Source organism: Amblyomma mixtum, chromosome 9 (genome assembly GCF_055824585.1).
Source record: "Amblyomma mixtum isolate Tamu chromosome 9, ASM5582458v1, whole genome shotgun sequence".
Classification (NCBI taxonomy): Eukaryota; Metazoa; Arthropoda; class Arachnida; order Ixodida; family Ixodidae; genus Amblyomma; species Amblyomma mixtum.
This window is the reverse complement of record NC_143020.1, coordinates 24,201,167-24,223,318: the sequence shown is the minus strand read 5'-3', so window position 1 is coordinate 24,223,318 and position 22,152 is coordinate 24,201,167. Positions and strand designations below refer to the sequence as shown.

Genomic DNA, 22,152 nt, shown 5'->3' with positions numbered 1-22,152 from the left:
ACGTCATGTTGTCACGTGGTGTCACGTGGTCACGCTCAAGGTCAATGGTAGCTCCACCGCCGCGCTCGACGGGCTGTAGTGTAGTTCTAGTAATATGCTTCGCATAAAACAGGAAGGGGTGGTTCTCCAGGTAGCGGACGCTGATCTAAAGTGTTTACCGATGTCTGCAGCTGTAGAAGCGCGTCCTAACGTTGCGTGCCTTGCCAGAAGAGATGTCTGGAGGCATAGGGGCGTTAGTCACGCCTGTGAAACACTGCCTGTCACAGCAAACAGACATAGAGCAGGCCCAGGAGGGACATGAATATACTGCTTGTGAACAAGAGCTCAGGTTCGTGCCACAGCTCGTATGCGCTAACTCTAAGGTAGCAGTAAGGGTCGAGGACGAGAAGCAGGATCTGTTAGCGGGAACACTATGCAAGCGAGGGTTAACCAGCTGCCAAAGATGAGATGGTTGGGCAGCCGGTGCTGACATAGTGCGCAGTGATGGCAGACCTAGCTGAAGGTGTAGGGAAGTTGGTGACCCACGAAACGCACTCGCTGATAGAACAGCCAGATAGGGAGCAGCTGCTGGAAACGCGATGTAAAACAGCACGTGAGGTAGCAGATAACAGCGGTAACCCTAATGTGAAGTTCAAAGGGTCGAACGCAGACGCGATAGCAGCAGCAATCTTCGTTGCGCGCAGACAGTCTGTGAGCTCTGACAATCTTGAGGAAAATGACAAGATAGACCCGATAGCGGCGGCAGCCTTTACAACGGGCTCTGTGTCGGACATACCGGAGTTTTTTCCAATCTTCTGGACAAAGCTCAAGAGAAACATGTTTAGTTTCGAGATGCACGTGGCTAGAAGTTATTTCTGCCAGTTTGGTGCACATATCTGACATGGTGGAATGTGCAGATTGGTTCCCGGCCTCTTTTGTGCGGATTGAACTAACCGCTATGTGCGCGTACGTGTGCGTGTTGGTGGACTGACTGGGCAGCCGGCGTGCGTGTGCGTGTGTGTGTATGTAGTTTTGATGTCGGACACCGTGGCTGAACTTTAATGTCCCACTGACAATAAGTTTCCGTGTGACATTCTTGGTTGAGAGGAGCGAAGTTCGCGGTGGTGTACATTGTTTGCCGCATCCGGTTCGCGTTAGTGGAATGCCCATTACGTTATTCCTCTTGCGCCATCCGCACAACTGCAGAGAAAGGGGTGAGTCACACTCGCTATCCAGCGGGATAAGGGGGCGCGAGATAGCGGAGGATTACGGGAAAGGGCAAACACCCTCCAGGGACTGACACATTAGGTCGCATCATGTTGTGCACGTGCTTGCGGTGAGGCGTATCCGCGTCGCAGTGCGTGGCTTTTGTCCCATGTCTGCAGTGGCGTGCGTTGACAGCTTGAAGCGCGGTCAACAGGATATTGCCACGCTAGCTGCAGGCATGAGGAGAGGCGATGCTGAACAGATGGGTTGAAGTGACTTTCCTTGAACTTGGGTCAACCGGACGTTAAAATAATCTGCGTCATGGGAAAGTGAGAGGGTTGGCGAAGCTCGCAGCAGGAAAGCATAATTCTTCAAAATCGTGAATGTAGAAGGTGTACATACGTGTACAGTGTTTGTCGCGATCAGTTACCTTCTTTCTCCAATCATTGATTGGTTTTGTTATCCTTTCCGAATTGTTGATTGGTGATGTTTTGCTTTCCCCACTAATTTATTGGGTGGATGTTTGTGCAGTTACCTGATTGGTTATTCTCCCCACCGAGGGCGGGGACATAGGGTTTAAGACCAGCTGTTTCGGTGGACCAAGGGCTGGTTTCGTCACGCAGAACTACGAGTAAGTCAAGTGTAAAACCTTGCTTGTATCTTCCTTTTTGTTATTAATTGTTATTAAACGTTAACCTCTCCAGAAGTGTCCTGTAGCAATCTGATTGAGCAATTCGAATCTGTAAGACGTCAAGCATCTTTCAACAATCATTATCAACCCAATTTCCCTCTACAAGATACAGAGGGGACTTCAACTATCATCGTTACCCTCAGCCTTACTAAGCCCACTGCAGGGAAATGGCCTCTCCATGTCTATCCAATCAACCCTGTCTTTTACCACGTTCGGCCACCATACCCCCGTGAACTTAATCTCATCTGTCCAACTAACTTTTTAGCGCCCCCTGTTACGCTGGCCTTCCCTTGGAATCCACGCCATTGCCCTTTATAAGCAGCGGTTATCTTGCCGAAGCCCATTTCTTCCTCTTGATTTCGATTAGGATGTCATTAATCCGCATTTCTTTCCATAGCTTGGTGCGTTGGCCTTAACTTAAGCTGAACCCTTTTCGTTAGCTTCTCCCTTTCTGCCCTGTAGGTGAGTTGTTAAGGACGACCTGTGGCGTACTCCAATTTATATTGATTTCCGATGTTGATGACGGTTGAAATTTCTTACGTCGATTGCTTTAAGCAGTAAAGTTTCCCGGGGTAGTGTTATGCCATGGGTAAATGTGCCAGACTTTGCAATGCAGTATGATTCTCTTTGTTCCCTGTATTATATTTTAGGGAACCCGGACTTGCGAAGGGTAGCACGGATGTTTTCGAAACTGTGGAGTGGCAAACGTCGGTGTTTGGAAACCGGCAAGTTGGGGGATGGCACATGGGTTTGTGGTTGTTAAAGAGGAAGCGAAATGATGCCTTGGAAATCGCGTTGCTCGAGCCGCAGTCTAGGTTTTCATTTATAGGAAGCACAAAATTGGTTAACATGGAATTCGCCAGTTTGGTGTCCGGAGTATACGGAGAGATTTTGCGTTGTGGTTTGTGACATTTGTGATACCCATTCTGGCTAGCGTTCTTCTTTGTTTTGGCATTGAGAAGCAAGTGCGTCAAGTTATTGCCACTGTGGTAGACAACTCAGGGCAGTTTCTTGAATATTAGTAACAGCCGGTCACTCTGATTATATTAAAATGACCACTTTTTATGTTGTTTAGCCTGGGAGCTTTTGAGGAGTAGGAAAGTATTTTGTTCGTTTTTGTGATGCTGTCGACTTTAATTCTCCACCAGGATGGATGGGCGGTATAGGTATCGGGCGTGTTTAATGACGTCATGGATTATTTCCTCGGGCTATTACTGTCGGGACAAGGTGGCTTTCTTCTGTACCTGTGCGCCTGGGAATATCGAACACTTGTTTTGCTGTGCTTCGTGTGGCTGCCGTGAAAATGAAGATATTGTAGTCTACATTGAGCTATCGTCTTCTCAAAAGCTCCGCGTCAAGAAAATTATCCTCGAGCCAAAGACATTGGGGGTAAATTTGAATGATTTATGCAGGGTATTAAAGTCTGCAGTGAAGTCGAACAGGCTTGCTTCATCATGTTCCCATACAAGAAAGATGTGTAGAAAATACCTGGAGAACAGTGCTTTTTTGGGCGTTTCCAGAAGCAAGGGGATTTTACAGAAGCCATGAAGACGATTGCATGGCTTGAAAGTTGTTGGAGTTAAGGGCCATTTCATGTAGGATGGACAAAGTTACATTGTACATACCTCTCCAAGGTGTTGAGTTTTAGAAGGCTGCTAGTGTTGTTGCAATGCCGTCTGTGTGCGGGATATTTTGGCTGAGGGAGAAACATCCAGGTAGTGGTGGCAGATCACGATCATACGATTGAAAGAACTAGAAGAATAATAATGAGTTGGAGCGCATATCAGAAGTTCTCTCTGATTATGAATGGCAGTTCACCAGCACCCCTCAGCAGAAAAGTTCATAGCAGCTTAATCTTACCGATGCTCACTTATAGGGCAGAAACGTGGAGGCTAACGAAAAGGCTTCAAATTAAATTAGGGGCAGCGCAGCGAGCTGTGGAAAGGAAAACTGTAGGAGTAACGTTAAGTGACTTGAAGCCGGCAGAGTGGGCGAGGAGACAAAAGCAAGTTAATGACATCCTGGTCGAAATCGAGAAAGAAATGCCATACGCTAAAGCTGGCTGCACTATTCGCCATAAAGTATCATTTCTTGATTGCACCGAAGGTTTCGTATATCAGATAGATTTACCATGCGGCGCCCACTACATAGAGAAGACTGGGCGATGTCTGAATGCACGTCTTCGTGAGACGGAACAAACGCCGCAAACAAAGACTCGCATTCTTGCGTTGGTGTGCACTGTCTCACGTGCGGGAGGTGCTCGCCAAGAGTTAGCGCCACAAGAGTGTTGTACAAACACTTTGATAAAACAACGCGGGAGACAGTTGAAACATATCACATCACCAAAAACCGGAACACATGCATCAGCACACGAACCGTACTTCTCACAGACCATGGAGCTGAGCTCGACGGGAAAGGTCTATTTGACTGTGGACTGTTAGTCATTGTTTGAGCTTGCAAACCTTTTGTTTTCTTTTTTTTGTCATTTTCAGCTGGTCATGCGTATGAGAACTGTTTTCGGTGACGAATAAAGCTAGTTCAGTGTCAACGCTCATCGTGTGTCGTTGCTTCTTTTCGTCTTTCTGTTTTTGCACTGTTTGCTCTAATGGATCATCACCCCCTCGCCCAACTGTCTCTACTTCTGTGGAGAGGGGGTGCATGGGAGCATGGCCGCCGCATTCATAACGGTCGGTATTGACCGACAGCGCAGTTTGATTTATTGTAGGTGTCCTAAACGCCGTTCCCGACTTTCATATAATGCTGTCTTTAACAGAATTTGTTGCGCTTTTCGTAGGCTTGTTTAGATACGAAACAGTCCAGCTGAGCAAGTGGACATCAATAGGATGGTTGATCGCTATGCTATCTCATCTACTTTTCTACACCTCGGGACCGTACAATTTACACAATATCCATTATTGTTCTTGGAAGGAAAAGGCTGCAGGGCCCAGGAGAGCGGGCAAAGTGGGAAATTTAAACTCGGCAGCAGCAATGCCCACAGTTGAAAACATCACGAAGTACTGGTGCAAAGAAGTGGGTGACATGGAGGCCGAAGCAGCTAGCACCTTTGTACTTTTTATGCACGCTGTTCGCATCTCATGGGTGCAAACCAACCGCCATTTTATGGCAGCACTGTTTAATAAAGCACGGCAATGTGCTGCAACATAATACAGCACAATACAATGTATATATCGGAAAGAGCTCAAAGTGTGCGGTCAGCTCTGTGCGCTATACACACCGCTGACGGCGTATGAAGCATTCTCACACGCTGCTCTCATCATTTCGTGATTAGCGTGCTGAGTGACCTGTAAAGGTGTGATGTGCGAGCAGGCTGGTTCTTCCAGGGTATGTTTGTGGAGGCACCACGCACAGGGCATGCCTAATGTGATGGCCCATAAACCGATCCCACTTCCTTTTTGTATTTCAGGTTCATCGTTATTGGCTTAAATTGAGCCAAGCTCCGCACTTGGTTTGGATTATTGGATTAAGCCAGGAGATAAAAATGGCTTGGCGAAGCTTTAGCCGCTGACTGAGCATGATAATAATAAAAAATATGTAGTCTTCATAATCTGCATGCCTAAAATGCACGCGGTCGCTAAGATGTACAGTTTTGTCAAAAGTAACCAGGCTGCATGGTATGCTCCTAGCTGGTACAGTAGAGCCCTTACAGCTTCTCTGAAGCTGAAATGGTCGTTAAAGGTAAGGACTGGGGGTCTTCTTACCTTCCAACACGTTTTGATCTCTCGGAGAGCCACAAGGGCTCCACTATACAAGCTGAAGCAAACCATGCAGCCTGGTTACTTTTGACAAAGACGGTACCTGAACTTTCTAGACACAGGGCTTCCAGACGTCCATTGTAAATGCAACTCTTTCAAAGATTCAGCATTTGTAGGCAACGCTATTCATACCGCTCCTGAGATGTCGTGTTTGTAGCCTGCATGATGCGGCATCATCACATTGAAAGCCCACATGAGTGACTTTCGGTAGTCACCTGGCTATTGAGCAAGGTATGTAGTTCCACTGATTCACGAATTGTAAAAACTGTTGTCTAATCGCATTCTGCTAAGATAGCTCGAGTGAAAGGGTCCACAGTTTAATGCAGCATGCTTCTTACGTAGTTTGGACATCTTGTTGAGCACCCCTGTTTAAAAATAAGTCATCCCTACTTGAACCTTTTCTTAGCCATGTTGGTCCTCTGTCGAGCCCGTTTCAATGAAATGAAATTAAATCAAGCTTTATTTGTACATACAAACTGTCTACATAAGTGAAAATACAGAAAGAGGTCCAAGGGGCCTCTTCCCTCGAGGCCCTCCTCTTAATGCGAACATGACAAAAATGGGATGAAAAAGCACCACAGCAGTCATAAAGCGTGAGTAGTTAATTAGTGTTTGTGATTGATATATGCGAAAATTGGATTTGTTCACACAATGTGGAAGTGATGTTTCAAATAAGTTATATAGGCATAGTTTTTGTGGCTAATGCTGATGTACACAGTAAAATCATGAAATAAAAATAATACGTGCTGAGATTTTCTCAAGAAATAAGATGAAAATATAGCGCTAATTGAATGTCAATCATCGACGCCATTTTGTTCAATTTCTGATGACGGTACCTGACATGCAGGAACAAGTTCATGCATATTAACTTTTTTTATGGTAACTGATACTTGTATATCTGGCAGTGCGACTAACGCGACGTCCAACGTGTCTCTGGGTTTGGAAAGAAAGTTTTATCTCGAGGCTCCCATAAAATGGAAGAGCACCGTTACATTGCGGAACACCATACCGTGTAGTGTGAGAGCTCCTGCAAAAGAATGCGCGTGCTTAACAATAATAAAAAAACACAATGAGCCTGTGCCGGATTATATGACAAGCATTGCTTGGGGAGTACTATTTGGAGAGGGCAACAATTAAATGTACATTTTGACATCTCAATATCGGCGTCGGTTTCTGCGCTGCCCGCAGCGGTTGTGATCTTTACTTCCAGTGACGCAAAACGCGCAGATCAGCGCTAGGCCCCAAAAAAGCGTCCAAGAGTCTTGATTTTGCTTTCTTTTGACTTGCTCCTCTTGGGTGCCATCAGCATCGACCGGAACTGTGAATCGAAAGAAGCGAAGAGAATTGAAATAAGATGTAAGCAGGAGCAACCAAAGAATGCAAATATTTCAGTGTATTAGTTGCAACAAACGACAAACTATTTACACACTTGAAACACCGCCACTAAGTCACGCACGCACACGAACTGAAGCATTGGTGCTGGTAACCTCGAAAGCTTACGTTCCAGACTGACTCACAGCTTCTTCATTGTTCCCCGATGATCATGTTTTAAGCTTGCTTAAAAGAGCTGTTTGCATGGAAGGAAAGCGGGTTACAAGAAAAGCCTTAATAGAACACCGCTCATGCCAATCTTTCCGCCGAAAGGGCTTTGCAGTGGCTTACGAAAATTTTTGCCAAAACATTTTTGCAGCCGCAAAAGGAAGGGTTGAGCGCGGTGAAAAGAGCCATGCTTACATGCATATCACAAAATATAGAACCAAAACAGCGAATAGAAGAAGAAAATCGGTACAATCCTAAGAAGCCTAGCATTAGCACTAACTAGAGGTGTGGGTACGCTAATACAGTTCATTATATTCATCAAAGTGGACCGCTAAGGAAAACCTTGTGTTTAATTAGGAGGCCATTTAATTGCAAGACGGCGAACTCGAAAGGCACAAAGGGCCAGCAGCAGACAGAGCGGCGCGTTTTGTGTTGTTGCTTTTGCAGTGAACGCATTCGGGAAAATAGGATGACGTCAGCAAGCCCACTTTATGTTCGAGTATTGGTCGTTAATCCCAAGTGAATATTTTTCGCCGTGGCTTTTATATTCGGATTGCTAGCTTAGCATATTTATTTATGCACGCCTAGGACTAAAGTTTTAAAACAGCTAACTTGAACTCTGTTGGTTTTATGCAAGTAAAGCATAATAACTTTGGGACGAATGCCGAAAAAGCCAATACAGAAGGTTCCGAGGAAACGTACGGTTATGGAATAGATTCCACAATAGATTTGTAAATCGGCATGTTTGAAATAGCGGCTGATTCTTCAGAGATATACCAAGATAACTTGCAAACAGGGGAAAATGTTCGAAATTGTTGTTTAATTTATTTTTACAACTGTATATTGCCTGATAGGTATCGCTCAGGGGAGGCAGGATAGGAGATATAAACCGGTTCAAAAAAGGTGAGAAGGTGAGAGATAGGTACTTTGTTGCGATAAGCCAAAATAACTGATAGGATTCGAGTTAATTATGTAATATCAGATTAGGAATACAAGGCGGAAAACAATATTTTAATTCCGTAACAAAACTACAACGCAAATTAAAAAAGGGGGTTTTAGAAGAAAAGTTTCAAGGTGAAATATACAGTGATTGACATCTTAAGAAAATAAGCATGAGAAGCTAGAATAAAACTAAATAATAGTGTAGAGAGAACCAATAAAGAGCAATAAAGGAATAAAATATTGAAACGAAAAAATGCTGCAATAGCACCGACTTCAAATTGTCGAGATTAAAGAGAACAGGTTAATAACGTTAATTGGTTTGTTGCCTGCTCCGCATTGGTTCATAATTATCTTTGCTGAGACGGGAGCGAAGTCCTTTCTGTGCAGTTACTGAGATGTATTTTGTAGCTGAAATCCACTATTTAACATGACTGCCCAGAGTTATTATTCTCTGTCACACGTTTTATTGCCTTCACGTCAACGCAAAAGGCGTACTTGTCACGCCAATAATGCCTATTGCTAATCACAAGAGCTGATTGTTTTCATAGTCTGCTGCAACTTTTATTTATTTACAATACCCCTAAGGGCCCTCGTGCGGGGGTATTACATAGGGGGTGGGGGGGATACAAGCATAAAATACGGCACACACTCTTGAAACAATATACATGTAATAAGAAGTATGAAATAAAGCTAGTAGTGCACACAAATAACAGAACAAACAACGCAGAATAAAATACTCAGTAAATGCAGATAATACAACAAAAATACAAAATCTGTTAGTCCATGGTTTGCTTTAACGAATGCTGGAACGATTGTAAGTTAACCTCAGTACCTATGTGTGCTGGCAGGTTATTCCAGTCTATTATAGTGTGAGGAATGAATGACACCGCGTAAAGCGATGAACGGCTTGTTAGGCGCTTTATTTTGTTATCGTGGACACGGCGAGCAAAGACTGCAGGGTGTGGAAAAAAGAAGTCGTCGTGGAAGGTGGGATGGTCATACAGTTTGTGAAGTAAGATTAGTAAGGTTGTGAAGTAACGTTAGTGGTTCCAACACGGCACGTTGTTTTAGTGGTGTTTAATGCTTACTTCATACAAAAAACTTGAGCTAAGCTCTTTAAAATGGTCAGAAAAATAAGTAACTACTCCAAAAGAGTGCTCACCATCGAGGATCCTGATGGAGACGGTCCTCCGAGTGCCCATCTCCCAGTCATTGTGCATGTTGGCGAAAGTGACGCTCAAGTTGTAATCTGTGGCGGGTTTCAGACCAGTAAGCAGAGTTTCTGACACCACATCGTCCTTAGCGCCGCAGCTGAAGGTGCGCTCAGATTCGCCGCCTTCGAGTGTGATGTAGCATCTTTCCAGGACTCCGTTATTGACCTGGGGTAGGAATCCTACTCTGGGCAGGATTGCTATGATCTGCACCGAAGTAAGACCAGTGGCTGCGGCTGAGACTTGGAAGTCTCCGGGCTCTGCGAATTGGTTCAGAACGTACCAAGACTGTTCTATACTCCTGCGGATAGTCTCGGTTACAGGGAAAATAAATATAGAGCAATGGCACCTTAACAATCCACAGGAGTGCCTTGTAGGTGGAGAAAAGAACCAAACGCTAGGTTACAACAAGAAAACAACTTATCGTGTAGTCTTCACTCGTACTATTGCATCACAAATTTCATTTCGCCTGTAATCGTGTTGATTCTGAAACCGAGAAAGAGGGCCCAACAACACTCAGAGGACAAACATTAATAACGAGTACCTCGGCGACGGGAACCGGCTGAGATAAAAACTGCAGAGCTTGCGTGAAAATTTTAGGACTGACGAGAGCTTTGCCTGAGTGAAAAGTGAGTTAGCGTTCAAGAGCATAATTTTAGGGAAAGAATATGGTCCTTATTGCGCTCATGCGCTTGCTAATAGTTGGTGGGTAGGTTGTAGTGCGAAGTCTAAGAAGAAGGACATCGCCCGTAACACTAAAATGTTTGTTTGAAGGAATAGTAAAACACTATTAAATGAATCACGGTAAACATCAGAGAATGCCAAGTTTTTCATTTGCATAAAAAAGCGTTGCACCTTCCCAAGCAACAGAGACATGAACAAATAGGGAGGCCTTAATGAACGTGCATGCAAAAAGGTACTCCACCTTGGCTGCAACACTTCTTTTCTTGCTAATAAAAGATTCAACATTTAATCTATGCTGCGGTTGAAATAATGCCCAGGAGACCGATTCGCTGCTTTATCATTAAAACCTCTTTAATAAAAAAAGGAAGACGAAACGTGTTGTGATGTGTCAAATCTTTCATACTGCGGGTATGAGTCTGACTGGCTTGCCGGTAAATTTAAACTTTTCATATGCTGCCTTTTATTCTGTAGTGTTTGTTTGAGGGCCAGTTGTTGCATGTTTTTAAAGCGGGACACTTTTTAGTGCAAGACATAAAGGGGACAATGCCGGCGCTCCGCTGTCGTTTCCACTGGGATCTTTTCTTTACCTTGATACGAACAATGGAATTTTCCGAGTAAAGTGGTGTGTAGTGTAATTGTAGAAATGCAAGTTCTGTAATTTTTATCAATAATAAACTGGAACGCTTTGAGCTGGAGAAACGTATTAGAGACGAAGTGAAGGCTTTGGTGTGGTGAAAGGTTGAGTGGTCGGCGGGAGCAAAATGTCTTGTCAGATGCTCTGCATCGAGATGGCTGAAAATGCTTGTAGAGCTGCAGCTTTCTAAAGGTGATCTATGTTTCCCTGAAAATTTACTTCGCGCTTTCTGCTCCTAGTACAGCTAATACTTCAACTTATGGAATTAGTGTAAGAATGTTTTCTGCCCTCACTTGAGCAGTATTTAATCTTTGGGACATTAGGTACTCACAGGAGTCTATAGGCAGTCAACCGGCAGCTTTTAAAAGAGAGACTGCTACAAATGAGATTCATTTCTTTGAGAACTTAGCAATTTTCAAACCTCAAATTAGTTAATTTAGTACGGCGAGTGGAGAGCGCGGTAAATAATGTTGCAGAAAAGAATTACCTGTGTACCCAGGCATGCATTTTCTAGCAGAGAGATTTTGCCACGGGTAACACATTATTTTCGCTGATAAATTATAGAGCGCGAGAACGAAAGAAAAAGTTCTTTCGTCATCCGAAGTGTGCTTGGATGAAAAATTTTGATATATCTGTGTTGAAATTTCCAACCACTGCGGATTTTTGAACGTCCGTAGGTGGTGGCAATAAAATTGGACTTTGCTTTTTTGCGTTTGAAAAATAATCATTTCGATTCGTTGAGGTCAAAACGCAACATTTCGGGGAAATATCTTTCTTTTCAACCAAGGTAGTGGGCTGCGACTGGCGAGGTTGAGGAGGCTCTCACGTGAACATGTGGACAATTGTAGGAAATATTATACGTGTCTTCCGTGTTTCAGAACGATGAAGTACAAGACTTTACACGGTTTACAGGAAACAGAGAGGGCTGTCCAGCGTGCGCGCTTCAGGGAATCACATGAATTTCACCTTACCGGCGTTCTTCCACTACAGACAATAAAGAAATGGGTAAAGCCTCACCAAACGATGGCGTCCGCATTTCCAAGACCAAAGGATCACTCTCGATGACGTCGTTTCCGCACCGCGAGGTAGCCTTCACAACGATGCAGTATGGGGTATCTGCTTTGCTTCCAAATTCCAGCCAAGAGTGCGATGTCTCTTGGTGCCTGCAACTCATTTGTCGGCTGTCGGCTATGCACGGACCGTATGCGTCACAGATACGAACGGTGTAGATGACGGTGCCAACTTTCGCCGTTACAGATGGCGTCCATTCGATTCGGGTTCGTAGCGTTGATGTCCAGACTGTGGTAATATTGCTTGGAGGTTGCAGAACAACGTCTAGAAAAGAAGAAGTTCAAGATAGCTTTAAAGGCAGCTGTTCTTTTAGTTCCTACTTAGTGCTTGCCACAACGAATTCGTATACCTATGATTCTCTGAACGATGGTTGTACAATTCAACCCAGCCGTTCATCTGTTGCTGAGGAAGTGTATCTTTCTAATCGATGTTTTGACCTCGTGAACATAGTGCCCGAAAGTGAACTGAATGCTTTTTTCTTCTTTCGTTACCTAGGAATGTAAACAGAGGAGGTCATGTTGGGTTTTATGTTTTAAATTGTGTTATGTTGTCCTGTTCAAGCGGGTGCTAGAACTTTTAACGTTGCATAGGAAAAAAAAATAAAACAAAAAGAGAGCCGAAGCTCAGGTGTTGTTGTCAGTGCAATTCTTTAGTTTTGCAGCCGAGGCGGCGAAGTGTCAGGATGACTGTGGGCCGGACGGTTGTTTTGGTGCCGTCGGTCTGGAGGCGTTCAATACTGCTGGCACCTACGGTAGTCATACGGGTAAAGTCGCCGTCACTAGTGTGTTAAACTAGACTGCTCTACGTTCTCATCGACTAGTCGTCGGCGGGTGATCCTCTTGAGCTGGCCGACTGCGGCCACACTTTGCATCAGGTACTGTGGGTGGCTCTGCACCAAGTATTCCAAAGTTGCGTTATGCATTGAAGACTGTCTAGGGCGGTGTGGAAAACGCTTTTCAAGAACCAGTGTCGACACGTCTTTAATAACCTTGCTTAGTTCTGCGCTTCTTCTTTGTTTGAAGCGATGCGTTTTTTGCTACTCTTTATTAAGGATAGCATTCACCTCACTATATTCGAAAAGGACATAAAACTATCCCCTTGGCTATCTGTCGTTTTACTAGAGTTGCATATTTTGTGATTTTTGGGGCAAAACCGTGCTCGACATTCAGAAAAATCGTACTCACCGTGACACGATGCAGAAAACTGATTCCATGCATAAATGGCAGAACCGATGAAAACTGCGCCTACAAAAACAGCCCTAACAATAGGCACAAACAAGTCGCGATGTTCCCCTCCCGACACAACCCGAAGTCGCGGTTCCTTGTTTTCCATGCTTCAGAGGCGAAGTGGAAAGACCTGTGCTTTTACTGAGGTGATGTCGACCGCTGCACGCCCTCGCTCTGGCCGGCAGCACTCTTTAAATACGGCACGTTTACACGAGAAAGCGCTGTGAGGCCTCACGCCGGCAAGCCGCGCCGCCAACGAACTGATTGCTCAGCCGGATGCGAACGCGAAACTATGCTCTGGAGTGCAGCCGTATACGCAATTCGAGAAGAAGGAGGCGGCGACGGCGTCGGCGTCAGCAAAAGAGAAGATAGGAGCATGCGGAAAAAACACACGTCGGGAAGCGCTTTATCAAAGGTCTCCACTCGACGGCTCTCGCGCTGAGCGATTGTGCTCTCAGGCACTGAGGTGATATGCGAGAGTGGAACGTCCTGCATGCGGTTCGTAATGCACGCTGTCCAGACAGAAAAAAGCCCCTTTCGCTTGCGGCTGTTTCATGGCATCTCGTTAACTTATAGCCGCGGGCAATGCACGATGCCATAAAGGAAAACAAGAGATAATCATAGACGAAGGCCGAGTGACAACAATGCTTTATTCACTTGTTTGCACGAAGATGATTAGCAGTGTTCAGCTACGGATAAAAGATGCTTTGAGAGGAGTTTAAAGAAAAATACGGCAGCTTGAAGGGTTTTGGGATGAGCGCTGCATAAAAAAAAAAATATGCTAGATTTGCGGGACCGAACAACAATTCCCTGCTCATATTCGTTGAAAATTAATAGGTGGATTCTCGTCAAGTTTAACGCAATAAAGGAGTATACTGCAGCTTTCACCAACGTCATTGAGCAGCCCTTTTCAAGGGCTTTTTCTTGAACCTTGAGGCAAACGTTTTGCCTTTTGTTCTCGTTATGTGCGCTTCATTCACACAAAAAAATTTTCTTAGCGATGTGTTCACTCTTGTATTGGCTGCACGATTTATTGTATAAAGAGCGAGGCATTTCAAGCCCATGCAAAGTTCTACTAATATTAAGGATATTGATCAATTTTTTCGCTTGATTGATGATGAAAACAACAGGCTGTTAGACGGGTAGCTTCGTGATATGTATCAACATTACATTACTTACAGAAGAGGTTACATCGCCACTTGTATGGTTTAACGAAGCAGATGCAACTGAGCACTTAATGCGCTAAACGCAAGCTAACTCTGACATTCATATTAACGGACTTCTTAAAGCTGATTAAGGTGGGAAACTTGGCGTGTTCGTTCATGATTGAAAAAGTCAGCGCATGAAACACACGGGCAGAGAGGAGGCGACAAGAACGGCGCTGACATCAGTTAGTAAGGTTTAATTGATGTCGTTGAGAGGCACGTGCTTATAAAATAGTTGTGATCTAGCTTGACGATACTTGCATTCGAAGCTAAATATGAACCGTTACCTCGACATCTTGCCGGCTTGGACATGTTTGATGCCATGAGCTCGCATGGCTTCTGGCTCAGCGAGCTGTTCCTTCGCATAAACCGCAGCTTGGTTCACTCCCAATGCTCATGGCCCATCGAGCTCAGGAGCAATTATCACTCCCCTATACTAGCTAATGCAACACCAAATTAAAGTAGAAGTGTCAGAGATTTATTTAATCTGCAGATAAATCAACATCTTGAGAACGACCCTGAGTACTCTGAAATGGGATATGTATTTGCAATATCTTTTCAGGAAAGAAGTCACGGTACTAGTCCTTGGTTTCCAATCCACCCAGCCAGCAAGTTGCATTTTAAATCAAATTCGTTGGCTGTGAAATGTAAATTGTGCATTGAACGTATAATTGATCTCGACACTTGCCGAGGCTTAATTTATAAAATTACTCTTTACATGCTCCTGTTAAAGAGTTGTGGCTTAGGTAGCTTGGACGATCTAGGGTCAAAATGCCTTTCTCTTTCAGATCTAAGTATAAAGGCAGTGATTAAATTTGTAGCTTCCGGCGGGATAAAGTGCAGGCAAAATGGTCGGAAAGCAACGTTTTCTGTCAGATAACAAACGAACACCTTGCGCACACTCAGTACCGTTCCTAGACCTATAGTAATTTATCATTGCTGCTCTAAGTGATGTAGAATGCTCCTAATTCTGACATTTGTAGGGGTGTTTGGTGGTGCTGCACTGTAGCGGCAATATATATATATATATATATATATATATATATATATATATATATAAGCAAAGAAGGGGAGGGGAATGAGGGGCTCGTTATAAATATAAGAGAAGCCAACAGCCACAGAAACCAAGGGACACATGGGACTATTTTTAGTTTATTTTGTTTTCTTTTGTGTTCTTGTCAGACTTAGAATATTATTGAATATGGTTGGTTGGTTTATGGGGTTTAACGTCCCAAAGCGACTAAGGCTAGGAGAGACGCCGTAGTGGAGGGCTCCGGAAATTTCGACCACCTGGGGTTCTTTAACGTGCACTGACATCGCACAGTACACGGGCCTCGAATTTCTCCTCCAAAGAAATTCAGCCGCCGCGGCCGGGATCGAACCCGCGTCTTTCGGGCCAGCAGCCGAGCACCATAGCCACTAAGCCACCGCGGTGGCATTATTGAATATGTTATAACATATAACATATATATATAACATATTCAGTAATATTCTAAATCGAACAACAGCACAAAAAAGAATAAATAAAAAAATCCCCTGCGTCCCTGGGTTTCTGTGGCTGTTGGATACTCTTATATATACATATATCCTGGACCGCCTCCTCTCTAAATATTTATTCCCCTAAATATCTGTACGATTCCTGCTTTCAAGAGATGTAGTGCTTCTGATTCTCACAATTAAATGCCAGTACTGAGCACACAGTAAATTTGTGCTGCTTACTTGCACACGTTTCGCATTTTGTGTATTAGGGAGGGCACGGTATGATTGCTGCCGGGTTTCAGCGTGGCAACAGGGAGAAATTACAGGGTGATGGTGCTGACGAAAAAATGGGGGGCGGGGGGAGGCTCGCGCTTATTGCGAGTTCATCTTAAAACTTTTTTTTGGGCCAGTTGCTGCATACCGAACTTGTACGAAGCTTTAGCGCAAACTGACTCAGGTCATAAGAGAGACGACCCACATGCCGGAGTGCTTGCGTGCATATGTCGTCTCTCCTGTGGTCAGACCCACATGCCGGAGTGCTTGCGTGCATATGTCGTCTCTCCTGTGGTCGTTCTTTGGGGCAAAATGGTGTACAAAATCGAGCCCATCCAGCGTCCCATTATTCTGGCTGGGAGTGTAACGTTGGTTACAGGCCACGGTATCAGCACTTGAAGGACACTGGGTATGAGCCACTCGCATGAGTCACTCGTGGAAGGCGCAATGCCGACGCATACTTAGGCGGAAGACAGCGATAAGGTACGCATGACTCATCGCGTGTGTAGCTCTTGCAGGAGGGAAATCAGAGCTGACGCGGCTGACATCGCCTTCCCTCCGCGAACACTTAAAAATAGACGGGGAGAGGGACGGGGTAGAGATAACACATTTGCCCCAACCGAGGTGAGTCTTACATCAGACGAGGGCAGTAGAGGGGGCTATGCGGCCCTTCTGTCGTCACTAAATGGCGTTCGAGGAGCGTACGTGCGCTTACGTAAACTAAAGGTCCAATAAACGTACACATTTTGCAGAAGCTTGCCTTGCGACACCCGTCCAGATTACCCATAGCTCAGCTTAAATGGCGTCATATAGTTGCCAGAATGCGAACCAATTCTCCAAACAAACCCGCGCTTGTGGTGCGCGCACAATGCGTAATCAACAGGTACGGCGCTACTTGAGGTGCCGAGAAAAATGCTCTAGAAGGAAGCACATCCTCTTTGCATTACAATGTGGCAGTTTGGAAATGTTGATCATAACAACTAAGCTACCACAAAAGTGACACGCAAGCCTTGGGTAGTGGCTCCTGTAGAGTTTTCTGCATGGCCTTATCTAGGTGGGCTTTGTACCATCAGCGGTAAGCCGCTTAGTTGTACATTAGAGTGTAACACTCTGCCGAAATCTGCGAGCTGTGCTGACGTGCTGTGCTTAAGGTTTCTTCATTCAGGTTCGAGAAATAAACAACACCTAGCACTGTGCGTGCCGTGTAAGGATTATTATTTCACGAGTGCACTTATTAGCTGCATTTAACCTTTCCTTGTTCGCAAATTTTTCTCCATCCGTCAATCCGTACACACCACGGGAAAACCCGACAGTATAAAACACACGACGAAAGGTGTAAGTTTGAATGCGATTAGAGCTTACGCCTTTTAGATGCCAGTATGGGAAGTGGTGACGTAGTGCGCTGAAGCAGTTTCCGCGGATGCGAGCACGTGGCACTGATGTTCGTTTTTTCTGCTGCCACTGCGACCGATGGAAGAGGGAGGGGAGAAGTGCACATGGTTGTTAACTGGCTTCCGTTGCCCTCTGTTATTTCTGCGTGCAGACAGAATGGAGATGGAGCTCGAGAATCCGGGTTCGAACCCGGTCGCGGCAGCCTGGTTTCGATGCAGTGGAAATGGAAAAAGGTGCCCGTGTGCTACGTTATATCCGTGCACATTTAAGATCCCCATGAGGGGAGGTCCACTACTGCACCTCTTTCTCTATTGCTTCATTATTCTACACTTTTATTTTATTTCAAAGATAATGCCAACCTTCATTTAAGGCCTTATGCAGAAGTGGGACATACAGATACGATCAAACAGAACACAGCATAAAAGCACTGCTAGACATTTTTGAGCATAGTTTCCGCATGCAAAAATGAAAAAAAATGCAGCCACATGAGCGCTACTTGTAGACCATCGCTGTGACAGGGAAAATGAAAGCAAATGAATAAACAAAACAGGATACACTACATTTGTTTCTAATAAAAGATTTACATATCTACGTTTTTATTTAGCGCGCCGCACAATGACTCTGCCAACCGACTTCCCACTGTGCCTGGAGTTAATTTCTTAATTAATCAATTAGCGTAATTAAGATAGAGAAGAATGAAGAGGTCAGAAGACAGAGGAAAAGAAAAGAAAGACGCGCGTCGCAGCGACAACAGCGTCCGCGGAAGGAGACGCTGCTGAAAAAACATAAGTACGAAGCCGCGTTCGCTCCACCACCACGCACTTCCCCACTCAGTTGTTGTTGTTGTTGTTGTGACTGAGAGAAGGATGAAGAGGAAATTGCACGGACCTGCTACCGGCTCGAGCCAAGCCACCACCGCTGCCACGTGCAGATAGAGGAGAGTTAAAAGATCAGAGGAAAAAGAAAAAGGAAAGAAAAGACGCGCGTCGCAGCAACAACTGCGTCCGCCGGAGCGGACGCTGCTCAAAAAGAAGCGGCCGAAGCCACGCTCGCCGAAGCGAGAACAGATACTCCGACTCCCGCCCACTCAGTTCGACGTTGCTCGTTTCATATACGTTGTGTCGAACATCCTAGACAGTTCCAACATTTGACAGGTGAATGCCAGAACGCGATGGATAGAAATACAATGATATAAATATGAAATAGCCTAATTAACCTTTCTAGTTAGACCGCATAAATCAATAAAACCGAGAACGAAATTGGTCGAGTTGGGGAATCGAACCAGGGTCTCCGGAGTGCGATACGAGCACGCTAGCCACTCCGTAATGCCAGCTGAATGGTTTGGAATGAACAAAGGCGCGTCTAGCTAATACGGCGTCTTCGTTCACTCCCATCTTCCCCCTTTCCCTTACGGCGAGGTGCAGGTGTCCATCCAGATATGCGAGAGAGATACATTTCCTTTCCTCAAAAAATAAATTTACCGTCCAGCAAGGCGTACAGCCGAATTGGCGATGGCGTTCGGTGGACTCCATGGCAGCGTTGCAAGACGCTGTCGCGTTCCACTCTTACAGGCGAAGCTTAACATGTTAACCACACATCAGTAACACACGCAGACAGCCAATGGACGCGTCACTCGCTGGTAGCACTTGAATCATCATTCACAACCACATTCGTGGCAGAATGCTGTACTCAGGCTTTCGCCTTGCACCACTTTAGTCGCCAAAGTGACTCCTAATTTTTCCTTTAATTTTTTGAGTGGTGCGATCACGTTGTACGTCCAGTGACTGATTCAGTGTAGCTATGTTTGCCTATTCCTACTTTACCATGGTACAGTAAATACATGATCTGCAACCCTTCTCTACAGTGTCTGATTTGTTCTGAATGTAAATGTTACCGATTTTCTTTGGATGCTCTCCAACTTATTGATGTTTTGCTGGGTCCATGGATCCCATGCAGCAGAGCAATATTCAAGGATTGGTCTAATACAGGTTCTACATGCTAGAAGTTTTATTTCTTGTGTTGTCTCTCGCAAACAACTCCGCAGATATCCCAGATATCCTCAGATTTCTCACTGTCCCTAAGGCAGAATTACTGTGACAGCTAAAGAGCCTTTCGTTTCCTCACTAAAAATCTCTCAGAAATGAATGCGTGAAAAAGAGACTCGCGTCACAACAACCACGTCGGGCGAATCGACGACGCTGGACGCATCAGCAGCAGATATTCTTAATACCCCTGATTTTAAATGATATCCTGGTCGTAGAAGCTTATGAGAAAGGCATTGGCTCAAGTAATGGTCAGCTTGCAATTATTGACATATGAACAATGAAAGCTTTCCTAAAACCTGGACAAAATTAGAACGCAACGAAGAAAAGGAGAAAAGCAAACATTTATATGACAGACGCCTTGTCAAAGAAAAATTTGATCACATTATAAATGCGAATTATCCTCACGAGTCGACCCAACAGACTCTTGAGAAGGCGCAGAGCGTATCTGTGTTGCGTTCTGTGCTGCGTTGAAGCACGTGCCAGAGAAGCTACGGGCACCTTTTCCTTTTTATCTTCACCTTTTGCCATGTTCAAGAAATATACATCATGTTAAATCGCCTCCCGGTATGTAATGACCTCGGGCCTTTAAGCAGAAAATATATGAAATGAAATATGTTTCTGCTTTAAAATGGCGGACAACGAGCTGCCCTGAACAGTGCTTCTCCAAATAACATTCACTGTGTTCGCTATAAAGCCTAAAAAACCGGTTATTTGCAAGCTGAAGGAGTCAGAATTCACCTGAAACCAATAAAGCATTGGTAGGCGTAGCCCGAAAACAGCAAAAAATGCGGGTTAGCTTTGTACACGGTTTTGTACATAGCGTGTCGAAGGGTTTCCCGACAGAATGCAGCCGTTCACTACCCTGCTATGCTGGAAAGGCTATGCGGTCGTAAAGAGGACAGAGAAGAAAGAAGGGGCGTTGAATAGAACCGTAGAGTGGACATACTCAAATATTCCGGACAAAAGGATGTTTGAATGGCAAAGTGTTTACCAAATGAAATTTTTCAAGTATGGTAGGATTTCACTACAACCAACGATATACCAGGTGTCCCAGCAAAATGTAACCAAGCTTTTAAAAAACACGGGATGTCTTAGCCGTCTGAAATCAAATGAGGGTTGTTTAGAGTCGCGTGGCCTAGTCTACAGCATTTTTTCGTTCCTCAAGTTTGACGAATTAGTTAGGCTTAATTAACTAACTTTTTAATTATTGACGTGAGGAACAAAGTGTCAATGGAAAAGTTGTAGATCGCTCTGAGAAACAGCTTACTGAGACATTTGCAGCAAAGTAATAATTACGCAAAGTAGTTTTTTTACCAGCCTTTAAACATAACCCGCACAACAAGAAAAAGCTCGCACATGACAACTGTGCAACTTCAACGTCCCAAGACGCGCCTTAAAAATAAAATCCATTTTTTCTGATGTCCTCTCCTCGATGGAGTGGGCTCGGCAGCAGCACATCGAGCACAATGCTCAGGAACCCATTTTGCTTCATTGCGCAGGTTTTGGCCGTCTTGCTGCCCGTACAACCATCATGCCTCGGTTATGATTTCTTCGAAGTGCCTTCATATCAAGCAAGTGACATTTGCTTCGAGACTCCAGCACGTGCCACCCTTTGCTTGATTAACCACCCCAGCGTGCCTATCACCACCGTTTCTGCGACTGCGCCATCACTGGGAACGTCACATCACGAGGGTATTGACGCCTATATAAGAAGCTCCTCATCGCCGCCGGCATCCAGTGGGCTCGGCAGCAGCACATCGAGCACAATGCTCAGGAACCCATTTTGCTTCATTGCGCAGGTTGGTAACTATTTATCTGCCAGTTGCTATCGTAGCGATAACCGCTTTCTGTTGCTGCTGCCCTGCCCACTGTGTATAAAAAATGCTTTGTCGTACGTTTATTCTTTCCAAGACGATCTGTTAAAATGTGGTGACATAGAATCAAATCCAGGCCCAGATATGACAGAAAAGGAAATGCTGCAGCAGCTATTCTTGGGCCAAAGCACCCTGGCGTCGTCTGTGAACGACATTCTGGCAAAACAGGGTTCTTTTGAAGAAAATATAGATGGCTTGACAGATAGGATTAAAAGTCTTGAAAATGAGGTAGCAACGATCAATACTTTAAAAACGGAATTGCAGGACCTGAAGTCGACTGTAACTAAAATGGAAGACACCATTACATACCTGTTAAATAAAACAGACGACCTGGAAAACAGGAGCCGTTGGAACAACCTACTTATTTTCGGAATAAAAGAAGAGAATGAAGAATCAGAAGCAGAGCTTAGGGAGAAAATAACAAGGGAAATTTTTGACGAGAAGTTAGGAGTGGCAATAAACAGTATAGAAAGGTGCCACAGAATAGGTATGAAATCAACAAAGAATCGCCCTGTCATCATAAAATTGAGTGACTACCGAGAAAAGGGTTCAATAATGAAGGCATGCCCGAAGTTGAAAGGCACAGAGTTTTCGGTTAGTGAAGACTTCTCAAAAAGAATTCGTGACGTCATAAAAAAGTTATGGGAAAGCGCATCTCGGGAAAAGAGCAATGGTGCCAAGGTTAAGCTGGTGTTTGACAAGCTTAACATCAACGGTAACATGTTCGGATGGGATAATGCAAGAAACACTCGGTATAAAATCCCGAGGAACCAAAAGTGACACCAACAAGGAAACAGTCTGGTTTTCAAAATCCTTAACATAAACTGTCGCAGCGTCGTAAACAAAGCTGCAGAACTCGAAGGCATGCTGTTCTCACATGACGCGGACGTTGCCATGCTTACCGAGACCTGGCTAAGCAATGAAATAT

At 44.7% G+C, this 22,152-nt stretch overlaps 1 protein-coding gene across 1 annotated transcript; it reads right to left on the bottom strand.

The window, feature by feature from the left end:
- Positions 1-6,131: 6,131 nt before the first annotated feature.
- Positions 6,132-13,228, bottom strand: LOC149328525 (uncharacterized). The gene is made up of 4 exons (XM_089560741.1): positions 12,915-13,228; positions 11,677-11,994; positions 9,293-9,601; positions 6,132-6,967 (listed from the first exon to the last, which is right to left on the bottom strand). Exons 1-4 carry the CDS (start codon positions 13,060-13,062, stop codon positions 6,804-6,806), a joined length of 939 nt encoding a protein of 312 aa, XP_089416867.1. The 5' UTR covers positions 13,063-13,228; the 3' UTR covers positions 6,132-6,803.
- Between the last annotated feature and the right edge of the window lie 8,924 nt (positions 13,229-22,152).